The sequence below is a fragment of the Mus caroli genome, unplaced genomic scaffold, assembly GCF_978045245.1.
Source record: "Mus caroli unplaced genomic scaffold, Mus_caroli_1 scaffold_11, whole genome shotgun sequence".
In the NCBI taxonomy this organism is placed as follows: Eukaryota; Metazoa; Chordata; class Mammalia; order Rodentia; family Muridae; genus Mus; species Mus caroli.
This window is the reverse complement of record NW_028227266.1, coordinates 36,846,387-36,866,949: the sequence shown is the minus strand read 5'-3', so window position 1 is coordinate 36,866,949 and position 20,563 is coordinate 36,846,387. Positions and strand designations below refer to the sequence as shown.

The 20,563-nt window shown below is 35.5% G+C and overlaps 1 protein-coding gene across 1 annotated transcript; it reads left to right on the top strand.

Annotated features, from left to right (window-relative positions):
• The first annotated feature begins 19,618 nt into the window (after positions 1 to 19,618).
• Positions 19,619 to 20,563, top strand: LOC110289093 (olfactory receptor 8G18-like). Its single transcript, XM_021155291.1, has one exon. It carries the CDS (start codon positions 19,619 to 19,621, stop codon positions 20,561 to 20,563), a length of 945 nt encoding a protein of 314 aa, XP_021010950.1.

The window sequence follows — 20,563 nt, the reverse complement described above, 5'->3', positions numbered from 1 at the left end:
TACTGCAGACTCTATGTTTTCTGATTTTGTTTTTGTTTTTGTTTTTTCCTGGTTGTGCCTTTTTCTGTTCACTGATTCTAAATGGTACCACATCTTCTCGGGAACAAGGCCTTGAATTTGTTCAGTGGTCAATTTGCATTTAGGACACATGTGTCAGGAAGCTATGGCTATGACAGGGATAGGGGACATCCTGAGCCTTGGGTTGGTTGAGCCTGGGCTCAAGGGAGCCAAAAGATGCCCATGAATATGGTTCTTTTCATGTGTGTGTGTGTGTGTGTGTGTGTGTGTGTGTGTGTGTGTGTGTGTGTATGTGTACCACTTTCTGGTTGTTTCTCATTTCTGCCTGATAGAGAGAAAAGGTTGAACTTGAATCTTCAGGAAGTCCCATGATTAGGCTTACTAGGTACAATACAAATTCAGGTATGAGAAGCCAAATCTTTTAAGTTCAGATTTTATTTTAGAGAACCTGACTTAAGTTTAGACTCAGGTAAACTAATAAGGAGGTAACTAGCATTAGTTTCCAAGTTGGCCCCCATCAAAACCCAAGCCTGGCTCCAGTCTCTAGGCTAATCCCCAACAAAACCAGTGTCTCCAGGTTACTCCCCCAACAAATCTGAAGCCCCAGGATACAAGCCTACCCTCTGCCTAATGACCACCAGTGTAGAAGGGAGCAGACATTAAGTTTATGATATGACTCCCAGCACCAACCAATTATGATAAAGGCCACAGTAACTTTCTAATTAGATGCTTGCACACTTATCCCCTGCTTTCTGCTTACTATAAAACCTTGCCCCAATAGACATTTGGGGCTTCCCCCACCCACCAAAACAGTCCTGCATGACAGTGGTGCATTGAGGGGATTGAGCTAGCTCAAATAAAGACCCTAATATGAACTGTATCAGACTGACTCCTGTCTGTTTTTGGGGGGGTGGGGGGTGGAGTGGGGGTGGGGGATAGGGGGATCTCTAATATCTCCCTGGCACTATAGCTCTCCACACTTGATCCAAAACTTCACCATTTTCCTTCTCCTCCTATCCCCTCTTCCTCCATGTGCTTCTATCCTACTTCCTTCCCTCCATCACCCACATATGACTTTTATTTCCCCTCCAGCTTATTTCCTATTAGTATATAAAAAGGGTTTGCAATTTTGTTAGTTCATTTGTATTTTTTGTTTGTTTGTTTGTTTTGCTTTTGTTTTTGTTTTGTTTGTTTTAGATTCAGGGTATCTGATTTTATTTTTGGGTTCTGAGATCCACTTGGACTTGAGCTTTGTGCAAGGTGGGAAAAATGGACCTATTTTCATTTTTCTACATACTGACTGCCAGTTAGTCTAGCACCATTTATTGAAGATGCTTTTCTTTTTTCCACTGTATCTTTTTTCCACTTTGTATTGAAGATCAAGTGTCCAAAATTGTCTAGTTTCATTTTGTGATCATTAATTCTATTCCATTGATCGACCTGTCTCTGTCTGTACCAATACCATGAAGTTCTTATCACTATTGTTCTGTAGTACAGCTTGAGGTAAGGAATGCTGATTACCCCAGAAATTCTGTTATTGTTAAGAATTGTTTTTGCTATCCTGGGTTTTTTCCATATAAAATTGAGAGTTGCTCTTTCTATGTCTGTGAAAACTTGTTCTAGAATTTTAATGGGGACTGTGTTGAATCTGTAGATTGCTTTTGGAAGGATGGGAATACTTCTCCATTGCTGGTGGGATTGCAAACTGGTACAGCCACTCTGGAAATTAATCTGGGAGTTCTTCAGAAAATAAGAAATAGAAACACCTGAAGACCCAGCTCTACTACTCTTGGGCATATACCCAAAAGATGCCACCATAACACAGGGACATATGCTCTACTATGTTCATATCAGCCTTGTGAATATAGCCAGTAGTTGGAAACAACCCAGATGTCCCATGACAGAATGGCTATAGAAAATGTGGTTCATTCACACAATAGAATACTATTCAGCTATTAAGAATGAGGACATCATGAGTTTTGCAGGCAAATGGATGGAACTAGAAAATATCATCCTATGTGAGTTAATTCAGACCCAAAGAACATGCTTGGTGTGTACTCAGAAATAAATGGATATTAGTCAAAAAAGTATAGATTGCCTAGGATACAACCCAGAAACTGTAAGAAGTATAACAAGCAGAAAGGACCAAGTGAGGATGCTGCAATCCTCCTTAGAAAGGGGAAAGAAAATAATTATGGGAGGCAGAGGGAGGGAGGAAGGGACTGAAGTGTGAGAAGGGAGGAGGAACTGAAAAGGGGAACATGATCAGGCAAGTGGGGGTTTGGGATAGAGGAGAAGCCTAGAGGGCCAAGAGAATGAGTGGAAATAAGCAGAATCAGGGTATGAGAGGTGGGAATAATCTGGGAATAAGTGTGTTATCTTTTTCAAGGATATATTGCGCATCACTGTATAGTAGATAGGGATAGCAAGGAAAAAGTTAGAATCATTGTTGGGGCTGGCCTGCGGCTCTCATGTCTGTGTTCGAGCCTTGGAGGCATCTTGGAACTGGAAGAGAAGAGGGAATCTAGGCAGGTAGAGAAATATTGGAACCAAGACAAGCTAGTCTGCTCACGGTTCAAAATTTTAATGGCAGACAAGCTTTATAAAGGAGAGGGGAGGCCCATCCTGCCAAATCATCCTTGGAGCTCAGCTGTAGGCTCAGGAATAGCTAGGCCTACTCCCAGCAGGTAGCAGCATTGGCAGTGGCTGAACAATAGAGTGATCCAGGGAGGCAGGCTCCACCCTAAGTAATCTCCTTAGTGGCAACAAAGTCAAGGTCTGGCTCAGCCTACTTCAGGCTTGTTGGATGCTACAAATCATGGCATATGTGGGAAATGGAGATGCACATTCAGGAACAGAATAAATTTGCTCAAGTGTTGTGGTTTCCTTATATTAAGGGCAAGGTCAGTCCAGTATATAAGACAAGAGGTTTTGGGATTACTAGAATATATGTATTCTGACAAAAAATGGTTAATGATCAGAAACCCAAATTAATGGTGCATGTGAATAGTATTGACATAGAATGTTTGAGAGATACAGGAGCTGATGCTATTATACTTTGCCAAAAATCTTATAATTTGGATTGGCTACTTAAGATGCTTTACATATAGTTTATAGGAATTGGTAAAATATTGTGAATAAGACAGTTGTCTGATGGATTAACTCTCAGACAAGAAGGAAAAATGGGGAAGTTGAAGGCTTATATGGCTGACATACCCATAAATTCATGGGAAAGAATCTTTTACAACAATGGGGTATGCAAATTAATATTCCTGCAATTCAAGTTAAAGCAAATGAGGAAATTATCTGTGATATGGTAGATGCTCCTGTTAAAAGTGTTGATATGGGTTGGTAAAAAATCATAAACAGTGCCTATGATTCAAAAGCAGGCCTCATAGGGCTTGTATTTTCAAATTTATAAAAGGAGCCACTTTTGACATGCCAACAGCCTTGCTCTAAAAATGGTTATCAAATGGACTAGCATGGCAAGAGCAGTGGCCCTTAACAGAGGAAAAATTGCAGGCATTTAAACACCTGATAAAGGAATATCAGGAGGCTCAACATATATAAGAATCTATCAGAACCTGGAAGTTCCCTTTTTTGTTGTAAAAATGAAATTAGGAAAATGAAGAGTGATAACAGATTTAAGAGTAGTTAACAAAGTAATTCAACCAATGGGAACTTTACAACCTATACTTCTTTTACTGCCTTTGTTATGGAGTTCATGGCCTATATTAATAATTGACTTGAAAGATTGCTCTTTCAGAGTACCCTTGCATGAGCAGGATAGGGAAAGGTTTGCTATTCAGTACCTATTTTGAATAATAATAATTCACTAAAGAGATACCACTGAAAGGTACTTCCATAGATAATGTTAAAGAGTCCACATTGAAGTCAGTTTTTTCTGCAACAATCATTGCAAGTTATTCATAGTAATTCACTCAGTCTAATATTTATCATCATATGAATGACATTCTGTTGGCTGATTTTGATAAAGATATTTTAGAGAATATGTTTAAGGTATCATAAAAATTCTGCCATGTGTTCTGCCATTACAGAGTGCTCCAGAAAAATTACAGAGGAAATTCACTTGGTTATTTGGGTTACAAAATCAACTCACAAAATATTAGACAACAATAGGTATATATCCATACCAATTGAGAACACTTAAGGATTTTAAAAAATGAATGGGAGATATTAACTGTCTAAGGCCTACAATTGCATTAAGTATATATGAGTTGTGTAATGTGTTTCAAACATTACAAGAGATTTGAATTTAAACAGTCCACGATTTCTAACAACTGAAGCAGAAAAAAAATTAACTCTTATAGAACAAAGACTGAAAGATGCATAGGTGGATCAAATTGATCCTAAACTTGCTTGTATTTTGGTCATTTTTGCCATCAACTCATTATTCTACTAGGTTCATTTTGTAAAGGGAAGATATAGGTTTTCTTAGCTCATCAACAAAGTAAAAAATCGAAGACATATATAGAAAAGATTTCTGAGTTAATTATAAAGTAAGAAAGAGTAAGATTTCACCATTTGTCAGGAAAAGATTCAGCTGAAATTACAGTATCTCTTACAAATGCTGAGATTATGCCATTTTGGGTGACCAAAGAAGATTGGACAAGAGCTTGTAGTAATTACTTGGATGAGACTAACACAAATATCTGAAAACCAAGCATGCACAATTTCGAAAGGAACTCATTGGATTCTTCCATGTATCATAAAGAGCCAATTCCAGAGGCATCAACATTCTATAAGGATTCAAACAAGATGGTAATGACATGTTATAAATCAGACAAATAAGCAAGGTGCTCATGAGTCTACATACCTCAGTTCAAAATTCAGAATTATATGTAATCTTTATGGTATTATTAGATTATCCTGAAATTACTAATATAATCACTGGTTATTTATGTGTAGAAAGAATTGTTTTAGAGACTAATGAATTTGTACTTGATAACTCAGAATTAGCCTTATTACTTACACAGTTGCAACAGTCCACCAGAAGATAGAAGTAGAAACTATCCACTATATATTACTCATATTTGGTCACATACAAGTTTTCCAGGTCATTTCCATTGTCATTTCAATGAAATGACAAAATTGACCAATATATTAGAAGCCTCAAATTTTCATGAAAAATATCATATTAATTGGAGTATAATATATGCATATGTACAAAATTAATGTATATTAATAAAAGTTAATACATGAAGAATGTAAGACATAGACTAACACATATTAAAAACAGGATTTTCAGAACACTTGAAGATAGTTACTGTACATTAAATAAACCATTTTTGCTAACTTTCAAATATTTCACTATATCTTCATTCTATTAAATAAATGGCTTTCTGAAAATTTCCACATCTCACCTAAGTTACTATTCACACAAAATAAACACACTAGTGCAATAATTTATGAATGCATTCCTGTTTTCTAAAAGTCTTTCTTATGAAAATTATCCTCAAAGATATTTTGAATTTCTATAGAACATTACAGTGTTTTGTTGAATGTTATAAAATTCTAATTATATTTTGTATGCTCTTCATTAATTTGAGAATTTATTATTTTTAATATTTGCACAAGAAAGATAAGGAGTGAATTATTGAAAACATATTAAATTGGTTAGAAAAGAAGACACATTAGTCTTACAAACTACTTTGATAGTGTAAGAATTTAGATTCTTCTGGTTTTGACCTATGTAGTCCTGAAATAATTCCTCCTATTGTCACAATGGTGTCCCCATCACTTTCATTTAGACCTTTCTTTGGCTTTCCTGGCTTCTTAAATGAGGAAGAAAGCAAGGCAGTTTGTGTTCTTGGGGAAACTGTTAATAATATTCCTGTGAATATATTTATTATTTAAATAATGTTAAACTTAAAATAAATATCATATAATTCATCAGAAAAGTCATTGTTTCTCTAAAACCTGGTTACCTCACTGTGGCCTTTGTCTGTTTTATCATCCAACATGCACCAACACATGCTGGATCATGTTCACACAGCTCTCCTGTGATTCACATACAAAATCTATTTTAGGAGTTGAAAGTTTAGAAATTACAGGAAATTCTTTTGTAGAATATCTTGGCAATTGGGGAATTAGCACTGTTATTTGTCTACTTTTCTCATTAGAACATTTCTAGAATAATGAGTGTCCATAAGGAATATTTATTTCACAGCAAACAATACCAGAAGAAGTTAAACTCAGGACGGAACTTCATAACTCCTCAGTTGACTGTGGGTGTGAAATTGAAACTGCAGATGCACAGACTAAGTGAGTTCTGGGAGAAGGAGACTTGAGATGCAGACCAGGGTCAAAGGTACTGTTGATATTGAGGACTAGGTCTTTCCTTTTAGATGCTAACTGAAGAATGTTTGGTGCCTGTTTCTCCCCATCCCAGTGTTAATGCCACTGGCAAGCAGCAAATAAAATTTGATGTTGAATATTTCAGGAGAAATAAGATAGTATGTATTTCTCATGTAATCACACATTTTATTTAGGACTATAAGAACTGGAGCAATCATTGTAAGAAGTCAAGTAATGAGGCTGAATATTTCCAGCCCTTCATCTAATTATTCCTTTATTCTTAAAAGTACCATAAAACCTGTAATGTGTCAGACATGTATTACTGAGGGGACTGGCAAATAAGTCCAAAAGGTCATCTGGCTAGTAGTATAGTTTATTTCCCAAGGAAGCATGTGGTTCAGAACTTTCAACTTCTTATGCACATTGTAGAAAGTATAAATCCTTTACAAGATTTTGGAGAATTCCACCATGTCAGCAATAAGTTTAAATATGATATAGAAGGGATTATATATTTATCAGATAACAAAAAAAGTGCATAGTGATTCTCTTTCAAACACAATAAAGAGCATTCTAAAATGTAGATAACAAATATCTATAATATACTCTAGGTACTGCAAGGAGACAATTATGTACATCACAGGAGGGGGTTGTAAGCATGAAGAATTTAACAGGCTCAAATGAGCAGACTGTTAAAGAAATTGTTGATCCATATCTGAGGTTTTCTTCCCTGACTTGAACCATTTAGTTCTAAGATAAAAGACACACACACACACACAAAACCGTGCATGTGCAAGCATTCACACATGCACAACTTTTACATTTATAACAAGCCTTAATCAGCTGTTTCTTCCTCCATTCACCTTCTTCCCTACTTGTGGACTCTGACCTCCAGCCTTGGAATCCCAAACCATTCATATGTCTCTGCTGGTTAACATCTTTATTTACCAATCAAAGAAATTTGGGGGAAAGGTCACATAGTTTCAGTTGGTCTATGTGAACAATCACTTTTCAGGGGAAACCAGGTCTTGGGAACCTACTCTTAGGGTTGCAATACACAGCAAAGGCCAAACCTCAACAGTTGACAGTGGTGGTTTTATAAATAAATTTAAGGGACTTGCTTCTTTAGAGTTATAAGCGTAAATTATCACCACATTTGTGCAGTATAGTCCATGAACACACAAAAATATTTTCCCTTTTTCAAATAACTGGTATAATATTCCCATATTATTATTAAATTTTATCTTTTATGCTTCCAAGCATCACAAACTGTCTTACAACATGTTTGCTGCATACTAATTATATCACCTCTGTCAACATCTGTACTTCATGTTGCCAATATCTTTTCTTAGCTAGAACATCCACAGTGCATGCCACTGACTGAAATTCAGCATGATAGCTTTATATTATTGCTTCCCAACTTCATGGAACACAGAAGAAATGGAAGCCTTAGAACAGCACTGGGAGAGAATACAGCTGTGGTAAATGGTTAGCACTAAGAAGCTTATTGGTTTAACTATCAGGCAGCATTGTGACATCTTGGCTGTACTCCCTTTCAATGGTTGCTGAGATAGGAAGCCACATCAGAGATCTTTCAGAAATCACTGTGAATTAATTTATTACGATAATCTAAAATAATACAGTATAATTTATACATTTTAAGATTTAGTTTTCCTGCAAAGTTATGCATTTCCATTCATTTGCACTTATTCTATGAATTTTCCTGTTTCATTTATTGAACATTTATCTTTAGTTTTACATATGAATCGAAAACATACACACTCATGCACTTCCCACCCACATATAGTATTTAAATACAATTTAATGGTTAATTAATTTGGCCATGTTTGATTTATTTTCACTGTTTTTGTATGTAACAAATCATTATAACTGATTTAGTAGTTTATTTTTATTTTGTAAAATGTAATGAGTTCAAACTAACTTTTTCTTGTATTGATGAGGTCTTAGTAATTTGAAGTCATGCTGGCTACAATATATACTCTTCACAATGAGAAATGTGTAATCTCTCATTCAATTTAATTCATAAAAAAAACCTTTCATAGTATTAGATGGTATAAAACTCACTTAATTAGTAAATCTTACAATTATTACTATAATTAATGTAATTAATCTTAAAAGCAAGATTATATCTTCTCTCTTTTTTTTTTTACAGAAATAGACTACTGAGCTAAATTTTGGTTACATGCATAATTTGAAAAACTATGCTTACATATAACATATTTCGAACTTTTGTTTTATTATGGTAATTATTAGGGACAAACATGGATATTCAAAGAAAAAATATTAAATTTGTAGACATTGGAAAAATTGCATAACAAAACATTTATAAATGATAAAAATATTAAAATGTTAACATCAAAACTTTGAACACTGAATACATTGAATAATATTGATTTTATGGTTGTGAATTTAGTTAAATTTTTGTTTATTATGCACCAATAATATGAATATTGTTACATTTCTGTATTTAGTATAAGCCCATGATTATGCAATAATAACCATTCAGTTACAACTTATATTGTATCTTCCTACTAGTTTTATTTTGTCTGCAAATTTTATCACATATTTAGTAACTCATTTGATATTTCTATAGGTTTACATTATTTTATTCCTAATTTTTTGGTTGTTGAGATCTCCCTATACTACCAGAAGTGGTTTCTATTCGTGAAATTTAGCATAGAGTTAAGAGATCTATATTAAAAAATTTTAAGAGGTAAATAAATAATCTTAAAAATAATTAATGTTTGTATAAACTACCAGTCTATCTACTAAAATATAACATCCAAATACAATAATGAACAAAGAAGGAATGATACTGGCTTAATGAACCTGAGTATAGAATGTGATATAATGTTAAATGTTAGTTTGTCTATATATAATATATGAACTATTTATAGCTCTTGAGTTGATGTTGACAAGAGATAGAGATTAAATAGGTGCTATTTTTCAGAGATTCAGTTTTCTCTTGGTGATAAGGCTAAGACTGAAACCAAAATATGCAATACTTTTGCTTTTGTTCATAAACATATTACATTTTTGTATTGGAAATTTTTTATCAATGTTGTAGCCATCTTATATGGGTTATAAGAATAAGAATATTAACCAATAAATTAATATATAATTCTTACTAATATTTGTTTTACATTTTAGTGAAAAGTATACCTTACTCTCTTAGAAATTAAGGCATTTATTCGGCAGACAAGATGATTATAAGGGTAAATGCTTTTTCATAATTCTGATAATCTGAGATCTATCCTCTGAACCTGCAAGGTGGTAGAAGAAAACATGCTGTCCAAACTTAACCACTTGCATTATAATATGTACCACAAGACTCCATACACCTGTGTGCACACACTTCATATAAAAACAAATAATAATAATAATAATAATAATAATAATAATAATAATAATAATAATAATAAATTTTAATAATAACATTAGTAATAAAGTATTTTAAAAAGGAAATTAAAACACCACCAATAGTGTATGTCCATATTATATATAAATACTTAAAGAAGAAAGCTTTTCCAATAATACCATGGTTTTGAATTATATGCTATTGACTGCCTGAGTCAATAGTAATAAATACTAAATAGAATTATATTGTATACCAAAATTGCAACAGGATATTTGGGTTCTTTCTTACTAAAGCATTAATATTGCATGAATAAAGCTGCCAGAACATTTTTCACAATTCTTTATGTCAAAATTTGTTCCCATTTATTCCGGATATAATCTAAGAATCAATAATTGAAGTGCAGAGAGGATGTGTCTTCACACTTACAATATGTTGCAAGCCAGTTTTATAAAGTTTCAAGGCTTTACATTTTACTCCACTAAGTAGTGATATATCTAGATATACCTCACCCAAGTTAGGCATTGCTAGACTTTTTCAACATCCATTTTGATATATTTGTATGACAATATCTCATTTTGTTTGCATTGGTGTTTAAACATAGTGAGCACATACTTATATATTTACTTCCTGACTTTGTACATGTCTTATTTATAAGGTTTATTTTTCATTAATATATTTTACTTTAAACATTGTTGCACTTTGGTATTACAAAGTGCAAATATTTTAGGTATTTCATGTTAAATCCTTTGTCAAATGTATTTAATCATTGTGTGTCTGTCACCTCATTTTTATTCCTTTAAGTTTTAAAATATATACTTAACTGTGACAATTTCATAAACAGGCTTTGATCATATATATTATCCATTCTCCAACTCTGCTGAGGTCAATGCTCCTTCCCTGTCTATCGCAATCAGGTTTGTATTATTTTGTTTTCCCATGGTGGTCAATTTGTTCTGTTCATATTTCTTGGGTTATATGGTTTTCCTCTACTGCATGGTCACCTTATCTGGTACTGCAAATGAGAGAAATATCATCTCAGCAATTATCAACTGACAATATCTCCTCAGATGGTATGAACTCTGGGGGAACTCCCCTTTCCACAGTGCCATTTGATCTACTTGGGCACTGTGATTGTGTCAATATGCAGAGGATCTGAGCAAGCCCAAGTACTTCAATCTGTGAGTTTTTTTGAGATATATGTTGTTTTCTATGCAAGAAATAAGTGTTTTAAAAACATTTCAACTTTTACTTTTTTGTTTTTTTATTAAATTATTTTTTATTTATTTACATTACAAACATTGCCATACTGCCTGGTCCCCCTCACTGAGTTCTTTACCAATTCCCCACCACATTTGTTTCCTAGAGTGTGCTCCCCCACCCACCCAACCACACCTGCATAACCTCTATCAGAATACACCTTCCCTGGGGCATTAAATTTCTACAGGATTAGGCTCATCCTCTCCCACTGAGGTAAAAATGTAGTCCTCTGCTTCAGATGTCTCAGGAGCCATTGACTAGCCCATTTATGATCTTTGATTGCTGGTTTAATCTCTGGGAGCTCTGAAGGAAGGGTCTGGATTAGTTGACACTGTTGTTCTTCATATGAGGTTGCAAACCCCTTCAGCTCCTTCATTCCCTAATTCTTCCATATATGTCCCTGACCTCAATCCAGTCATTGGCTGTAAGTATCTGTGTTTGTGTCTGTCAGCTGCTGGTAGGGCCTTTCAGAGGGTTAGACAGTCACATTAGGCTTCTGTCTGCAAGCACAACGACATAAGTTAGTGTCAGTGATCATGTCTTTCTACTAGAGGTCATTTCTTCAGATTTCATCTCACAATAGTTGGGCATTTCTGCTAAGGCCATCTCTATTGAGTCCTAGGAACTTCTAACATCCCAGGTCTCTGGGATTTTCTAATGATTCTCACCGACCCACTCCCTACTGTTGTATATTTCCATTTTCTCTTAACTCCCTGGGATTCTCTTCTGTCTCCCATGTACCTGAGCCTGCCCCACTTTTCCTGTCTCCAACACAAGTCCCTCCCTTCTTCTGCTTCCTGATTATTTTGTTCCACTTCTAACTGGGATTGAAGTATCTACTGGGCTTTCTTTCTTTTTAAGCCTTAGATGTTTTGTGAGTTGCATCATTGGTCTCTATTTTTGGCTAATATCCACTTATCTGGGTTAACATGATGATATTTTCTATTTGCATCCATTTAACTGTAAAATTCATGTTGTCGTTGTTTTTAATAGTTAGATAGTATTACACTGTGAAATGAACTACAGTTATTGTATCCACTCTTCACTTGAGGAACATTTTTGTTGTTTCCTGCTTCATCTGGATATTACAAAGAAGGCTGCTATGAACATAGTGGAGCATGTGTTCTTGTGATAAGGTGGAGTGACTTTTAGGTATATACTCAGGAGCAGTACAGTTTGTTCTTCACATAGATCTATTTCCAAATTTCTGAGAAACATCCAGGTTGATTTCCAGAGTGGTTATAACAGTTTCCAATTCCAATCCCATCAGCACTGGAAGAGTGTTCTTTCTCCACACTCTTGCAAGCATGTGCTGCCATCTGAGTTGTTTTTGTTTGTTTGTTTGTTTGTTTGTTTGTTTGTTATGTTTTTTGTTTTTTTTAATCTTAATCATTCTGATTGGTGTAAGGTAGGTGCAATATTATGGTCATTTTGGTTTGCCTTTCCCTGATGACTAAGGATGCTAAACATTTCTTTAAGTGCTCGGCTATTTAAGATGCCTCTGTTGATAACTCTTTGTTTAGCTCTGTATCCCATTCTTTGATTATATTGCTTGAGTTTTTGGAGTCTAATTTCTTGTGTATGTTGTATGTTTTAGCTCAGTGCGGAATGAAGGGTTAGTGAAGATCTTTCTGAGTCTGTAGTTTGTCATTTTGTCCTATTTACAGTGTCCTTTGCCATATAGAAGCATTGCAATTTTGTTTGGTCCCATTTATCATTTGTGGGTCTTAGAGCCTGAGACATTGGTGTTCTGTTCAGGAAATTTTCCCCTGTGCCAATGTGTTTGAGGCTATTTCCTACTTTCTCTTACATTAGACTTAGTGTATCCGGGTTTATTCTGAGGTCCTTGTTCCACTTGTACTTGACCTTTGTACAATGTGATAGATATGGATCAATTTGCATTCTTCTGCACATAGACCACCAGTTAGGCCATTTGTTGAAGGTTATTTCTTTTTTCCACTGTACAGTTTTGGCTTCTTTGTTATATGAGTGTCCAGAGGTATGTGAGTTTATTTCTCAGTCTTCAGTTCTATTCCATTGATTGATCTATCTGACTCTATACCTATACTATGTGGTTTTTCTTACTATTGCTCTGTATGTACTACAGCTTGAGGTTGAAGGATAGTGTTTCCTTTGTTTTATTGTTGTGAATTGTTTATGCTATCCTAGCTTTTTTGTTTTTGTTATTGTTTTTGATTTTTGTTTTTGTTTTTATTTTTCCATATGAAGTTGAAAATTGCTCTTTCCGTGCCTTTGAACAATTGTGTTGGCATTTTAATGGGGATTTCATTGAATCTATAGAATGGTTTTGGTATGAAAACAATTTTTGCTCTGCTAATCTTACCATTTTGTTAGCATGGGAGATTTTGCCATCTTCTATGGTCTTTGATTTCTTTCTTCAATGTTTTTAAGTTCTTTACATACAGATCTTTCATTTGTGTAGTTAGTGTTAGACTAAGGTATTTTATAATATTTGTGGCTATTGTAAAGGGTTTTGTTTCTCTATTTTCTTTTATGCCCTATTTGTCATTTGTATAAAGGAAACCTAATGAATTATTTGAGTGAATTTGATATCCAGCCACATTGCCAAAGTTGTTTATCAGCTGTAGGAGTTCTCTGGTAAACTTTTTCGCATCCCTTATGTATGTTATTCATATCATCTGCAAATAGCAATACCTTGGTATCTTCCTTTATTATTTTATCTCTTTGATCTTGTTTGTTGTCTAATAGCCCTAGCTAGAACTTTGAGTATTATATTGTATAGATAGGGAGAGACTGGGGCAGCCTTTTTTTTTTTTGTCCCTGATTTTCAGAGGATTGCTTCTAGATTATCTCCTTTTAATTTGATGTTGGCTGTTGGTTTGCTATATATAGTTTTTATTATTATTATTATTATTATTATTATTATTATTATTATTATTATTATTTAAGTGTGTGCCATGAATTCCTAGTCTCTCCAAGTTTTTTTTAACATGAAGGGGTATGGTATTTTGTCAAAGGCTTTTTCAGAATCTAATGAGATAATGATGTGATTTTTTTTCTTTGAGTTTGTTTATATGGTGGATTATGTTGTTGGGTTTTCATATATTGAGCCATTTCTACATCCTTCGAATGAAGCCTACTTGGTCTTGGTTAATGATGGTGTTGATGTATTATTGGATTCGGTTTGCAAGAATTTTATTGGGTACTTTTGCATCACTTTTCACAAGAAAAATTTTCTGACATTCTTTATATTGTTGAGTCTTTGTGTGGTTTAAATATCAGAGTAACTGTGGCTTCATAGAATGAGTTATGTAGTTTTCCTATTTTGTAAGTTTCTATTTTGTGAAATAGTTTGAGGAGTCTTGGTTTTAGCTCTTCTTTGAATTTCAGTCAGTATTTTGCACTAAAACTATCCGGCCCTGGGCTTTTTGTGGTTGGAAGATTTTTAATAAATGCTTCTATTTTCTTAGTGATTACAGGACTGTTTATATGGTTTACCTGATATTGATTTAACTTTGGTAAGTGTTATCGTTCTAAAAAATCATCTATTTCATCTAGATTTTCCAGTTTTGTTGAGTGTAGGCTTTTGTAATAAGATTTGATAATTTTTGAATTTCCTCAATTTCTGTTCTTGTGTCTGCCTTTTTATTCCTGACTTTGTTAAATTGGATAGTGTCTCTATGTCCTTTAATTATTTTGGTTAAGGGTTTATCTATCGTTTTTATTTTTCTCAAAGAACGAGTTTTTTTGATTATTTTTATACTCTGCTTTGTTTCTAATTGGTTGTATTCAGCCCTGAATTTGAATATTTCTTGCCTTCAATACCTGTTGGATGTGCTTGTTCTTTTTTCTTCTGGAGCTTTCAGATGTGCTATTAAGTTACTAGTGTAGGACCTCTGAAATTTCTATATAAAGGCACTTAGTGTTATTAATTTTCCTCTTAGCACTGCTTTCATTGTGTGCCATAAATTTGGGTATGCTCTGCTTTAATTTTTATTGAATTCTAGAAAGTCTTTAATTTCTTTCTTTATTTCTTTGCTGATCAAGTTATCATCAAGTAGAGAGTTGTTTAGTTTCCAAGAATATGTGAGATTTCTGCTGTTTTTGTGTTTATAGAAGTCCAGCCTTAGTCTGAGGTGATCTGATAGAATGCATGGGATTATTTTAATTTTTGTTAGGTTTCTTTTGTGTCTGATTTTATTATTCATTTTGGAGAATGTTCCATGAACTCCCTAGAAAAAGGGATATGTGTACCCTTTAATTTGGGTATAGATGTTCAGAGTTAAGTGTTCATTTTGGTGGATTTTTCCTTTGATGAGTGTGAAGTGTCCTTCCCTGTCTCTTGTTACCTTTTGGTTGAAAATCTAATTTATTGGATATTTTAAAGGCTGCTCAAGCTTGTTTCTTGGAAGCATTTGCTTGGATTTTTTCTTTTTTCTTTTTTCTTTTTTTTTTTTTTTGAATTTTTTTACTCTGAGGTATGTCTGTCTTTGTCACTGAGTTATGTTTCTTGAATGCAGCAAAATGCTGGAACCTGTTTATGTATCCAGTCTCTTAGCTTGTATCTTCTTATTGGGGAATTGAGTACATTGATGTTGAGAGATATTAAAGATCAATGATTGTTATTTCCTCTTATTTTGTTGTTGGATAGGGTGTTAAGCATGCATGGCTCTCTTCTTTTGGGTTTGTTGTTAGATGGTTAATTTCTTGGGTGTAGTTACCCTTCTTTTGTTGCAGTTTTCCTTCCAGTATTCTCTGTTGGATTAGATTAGTAGAAAGATGTTTAAATTTGGTTTTGTCAGGCTATTCCTTTTTTTTTTTCCGTCGATGATGATTGAGTGTTTTGCTGGGTAAAGTAGATTGGGTTGGCATTTCTGTTCTCTTAGGGGCTGCAGGACATCTGTCCTGGGTCTTCTGGCTTTTAGAATCTCTGTTGAGAAGTCTGGTGTAATTCTGGTAGGTCTGCCTTTTTCCTTTACAGCCTTTAATATTCCTGCTTTGTCCTGTGCATTTAGTGTTTGATTATTATGTGATGAGAGAATTTTCGTTTGTGGCCCAATCTATTTGGTGTTTTGTAAGCTTCTAGTACATTTATGGCTGATTCGTTAGGTTAGGGAAATTCTCTTTTATGATTTTGTTGCAGATATTTTCTGGCCTTTCAACTAGGAATCTTCATCTTCTTCTATTCTATTATTCTTAGGTTTAGTCTTTTGTGATGTGCTCTGGATTTCCTGGATGTTTTGGGTTAGGGGCCTTTTGCACTTTTTATTTTCTTTGACCGATATTTCAATAACTTCTATGGTATCTTTTATGCCAGAGATTCTCTTCTATCCCTCCTATGCTGTTGGTGATGCTTGCATCTGTAGCTCCTGATCTCTTTCCTAGGTTTTCCATCACCGGGGTTTGTGATTTCTTTATTGTTTCTATTCTAACTTTTAGGTCTTGGATCAATTTGTTCATTTCTTTCACAAGCTTGATTTTGTTTTCCTGTATTTGTTTAAAGTGTTTATTTGTTACCTCTTTAAGGGCTTCTACCTGTTTTCCTGTATTCTCTTGTGGGAATTATTTATATCTGCCTTAAAGGCTTCTATCATCTTCATGAGTGAGATTTTTGACAAGAGTTTTGGTTTCCAGGTTTGTTAGGATATCTAGGGCTTGCATGGTGAAAAATGTTAGTTCCAATGCTTCCAGATTCTGTTGTTTATGTTCTTGTGTTTCCCTCTTGCCATCTGGTTATCTCTGGTGTTTAATGGCCTGGGTGTCTCCTACTGGAGCTTGCCTGATTGGAGGCAGAAGAGCTGTGGTACCTTGGCTAGAGCAGGCCTCTTGGGAGGCAAGAAGTGCTGTTTATGGTAGGAGTTTGGGCTCTTGTGTCCCTCATTACAGCAGGCCTCCTGTTTCCATGGTTAGGGCAAACCTCCTGTCTCCCTGGTTAGGGTGAAACTCCTTAAAACAGTCAGGTTTTGGGGTCTAGAGGCACGCTTTGCCTGAATTCCAGATGGAGGTACAGAGCAGAATAACTATGGAGCTCCTGGCAGAGCAGGATAGATCCCAAGTCTGCTGGATTCTGTGTGTGTGTGTGTGTGTCCCAGCTGGTATGCTTATTGGAGCAACGATCTCATCTGTGTCCCTGTTTAAGGCCAACCTCCTGGAAGACAGTCTGTTGGGTATGGGAGAGTGGCAGGCACACCAGTCTGACTGGGGTGAATATACAGACATGAGGGAAAATGGGGCTTCTATGTAGGGGGACAGATCCCACATGCACTGCGCTCCGTGAATGTTCCAGTTGGTGTGGGTATTGAGGCAGGTGTTTCACCTGTGTTCCTAGTTATGCCATTCCTTCTTGGAGACAGACAGGCTGTGGTGTATAAGAGAGAGGGCAGGTAGCTGTTCTACACTAGAGGGAGGTGCATATCTAAAGGATGATGGTACTAAGCCAGAGGGAATAGATCCCCCTTTGCTCTGTGGGAATTCCAGCTGACTTGGGTATTAGAAGTCAGGGGTCTTACCTGTGCCCCTAATTATGGAAGATCCATTGCAGTCAAGAAGGTTTTGGGTGTGGGAAAAGGACAGGCAAGCCCATCTGCTCTGAGTAGAGGTGCAGATTGGAAGGAAGGAACTTCTTATGTTTTTATGAAAAAATTTGAATTCATTTGGGAATTTACATTGTCTACACAATCAATAATTGATTCACAGTTCAATAGAATGGAAGATAGTATTTATATTTTCCCCTGGTCAAATTGTTTCTGCATTGCAATCCATTTTAGTTCACAACATATACAGAAAAAGAAGAACCAAGTTGAGTCTGTTTGTCTAATTTTAGCATGCAGAAGTAACCAAGTTTCCATTTGAGAGACTGTCATTAGGAATGTACAATACAACAGTCATAATGCAGCTCGACTCTATTCGTAGCAGCCTTACTTATAATAGCCAGAAGGTGGAAAGAACCCAGATGTTCCTTATCAGAGGAATGGATACAGAAAATCTGGTACATTTGCACAATGGAGTACTACGCAGCTATTAAAAACAATGAATTTATGAAATTCTTAGACAAATGTATGGATCTGGAGGATATCATCTTAAGTGAGCTAAGCCAATCACAAAATAACACATGTGATATGCACTCACTGATAAGTGGATATTAGCTCAGAAGCTCAGAATACACAAGATACAATTTGCAAAATACATGAATCTCAAAAAGAAGGAAGGCCAAAGTGTGGATACTTCCATCCTTCTTAAAAGGTGGAACAAAATACCCATGGAAGAAGTTACAGAGACAAATTTCAGAGCCAAGACAGAAGGAAGGACCATCCAGAGAGTTCCTCACCTGGGGATCCATCCCATAAACAGCCACGAAACCAAGACACCACTGCACATGCTACCAAGAGCTTGTTGACAGGAGCCTGAAAAGGTTGTCTCCTGAGAGGCCCTGACATTGCCTGATAAACACAGAAGTGGATACTCACAGCCATTTATACGATGGAGCACAGGGTCCCCAATGAAGGAGTTAGAGAAGGTACTCAAGGAGCTGAAGGAGTTTTCAGCCCCATAGGAGGAACAACAATATGAACTAACCAGTACCCCCCAGAGCTCCATGGGACTAAACCACCAACCAGAGAAAACACATGATGGGACACATGGCTCTAGCTGCATATGTAGCAGAGGATGGCCTAGTTGGTCATCAATGGGAGGAGAGGCCCTTGGTTCTGTGAAGGTTCTATGCCCCAGTATAAGGGAATGCCAAGGCCAGGAAGTGGGAGTGGGTGGGTTGGTGAGCAGGGGGATGTGGGAAAGTATAGGGGATTTTTGGAGGGAAACTGGGAAAGGGGATAACGTTTGAATTGTAAGTAAAGAAAATATCTAAGAAAAAAGAATAAAATCAAAATACTGATTTTTTGAATAGTAAGATGCCAGTAATATTTATTTCTTTACCCTGTAAAAAATTTAAAAAATACATTGTATTAGCTATTAGTGTTAAAGGCAAGTAATAGGTGTGAACATGGGCATTTTGTCTTTATGGATTCACTATATAACCCCACTACTGACTGATATTTTCCTCTTAAGAATTGGTTCCCAAACTAGAATTCCCTGCTAGTAGCACCATGTGTTCAGTAATTAATCTTAGTAGCACAAAGTATCCAGTACTTAATACTAGTTACACTATGTTTCAAATATGTAATGCAATGGCTGCTCCATAGGTCAATTAATTTACACACTTGGGTATTTAAAGACTTTATATATCTTAAGGACTAGAGAAATTGGAATGTCTAAGAGCAGAGCTCTGGATATTCCCTTGGAAAATTGATTTGGGATAATAATTCACTATCTTGAGGAATGCTTACCTGCTCAATATAGTGGGGGATTTTTCTCCACTAATACACACTTTACATCTCAAATATGAGGCATATTAACTAATGAAAAAATTTAAATTTGAATCAAGTGATAATATTTTATATGAAATACATTGTTAATTTTAAGTATATCTTTAAAAATTATAATAAAAGATCAATTGTATTTATGTAAGATAATTTACTTAAAGTAAGTATTTAGAGGACAAAGGTATACTAAAGCAGAAATAATTTACATGGGAACTTAGTGTACATAGAAAAGAAAAATAAAGTCTTACCATCTAATTGGTTTAAAAATCTTGTACTCTTCCAGATCTGAATGGAGGACATGACACCAGGAAACCACTCCACAGTGAATGAATTCTTCTTGGCTGGGCTCTCAGAGGAGCCAGAACTCCAGCTGCCACTCTTCCTCCTCTTTACAGGAATCTATCTGATCACTGTGTCTGGGAACTTGGGCATGATCACACTGATTGTGCTCAGTTCCCACCTGCACACACCCATGTACTATTTCCTCAGCAGTCTCTCCTTCATTGACTTCTGTCAGTCCACAGTTGTTACCCCTAAAATGTTGGTGAGCTTTCTGACCGAGAAGAACCTCATCTCCTACCCTGGATGCATGGCTCAGCTCTACTTCTTCATCATTTTTGGCATTGCAGAGTGCTACACATTAGCTGCAATGGCATATGACCGCTATGTTGCCATCTGTAATCCCTTGCTTTACAGTGTAACCATGTCCTATCAGATTTACAGTTCTCTGATTTCAGGAGTGTATATTTTTTCTGTGGTTTGCTCTTCAATAATCACTGGCTTCATGTTTAGGATTCAGTTCTGTAAGTTAAATGTGATCAACCACTATTTCTGTGATCTTCTTCCCCTCTTGAAACTTGCATGCTCTAATACCTATATCAATGAAATGCTGACTTTATTTGCTGGTATGTTTAATATCTGTGTCCCAGTGCTGACCATTATTACTTCCTACATCTTCATTATTGCCACCATCCTCCACATTCACTCCAAGGAGGGCAAGTTCAAGGCTTTTAGTACTTGTAGTTCACACATCTCTGCTGTTGCTATCTTCTATGGTTCTGCTGCATTCATGTACTTACAGCCATCACGAGTGAGTTCAATGGACCAAGGGAAAGTGTCCTCTGTGTTTTACACTACTGTTGTTCCCATGCTGAACCCCTTGATCTACAGCCTGAGGAATAAAGATGTCAGTGTTGCATTGAAGAAAACACTTGAAAGGAAAAAATTCATGTAA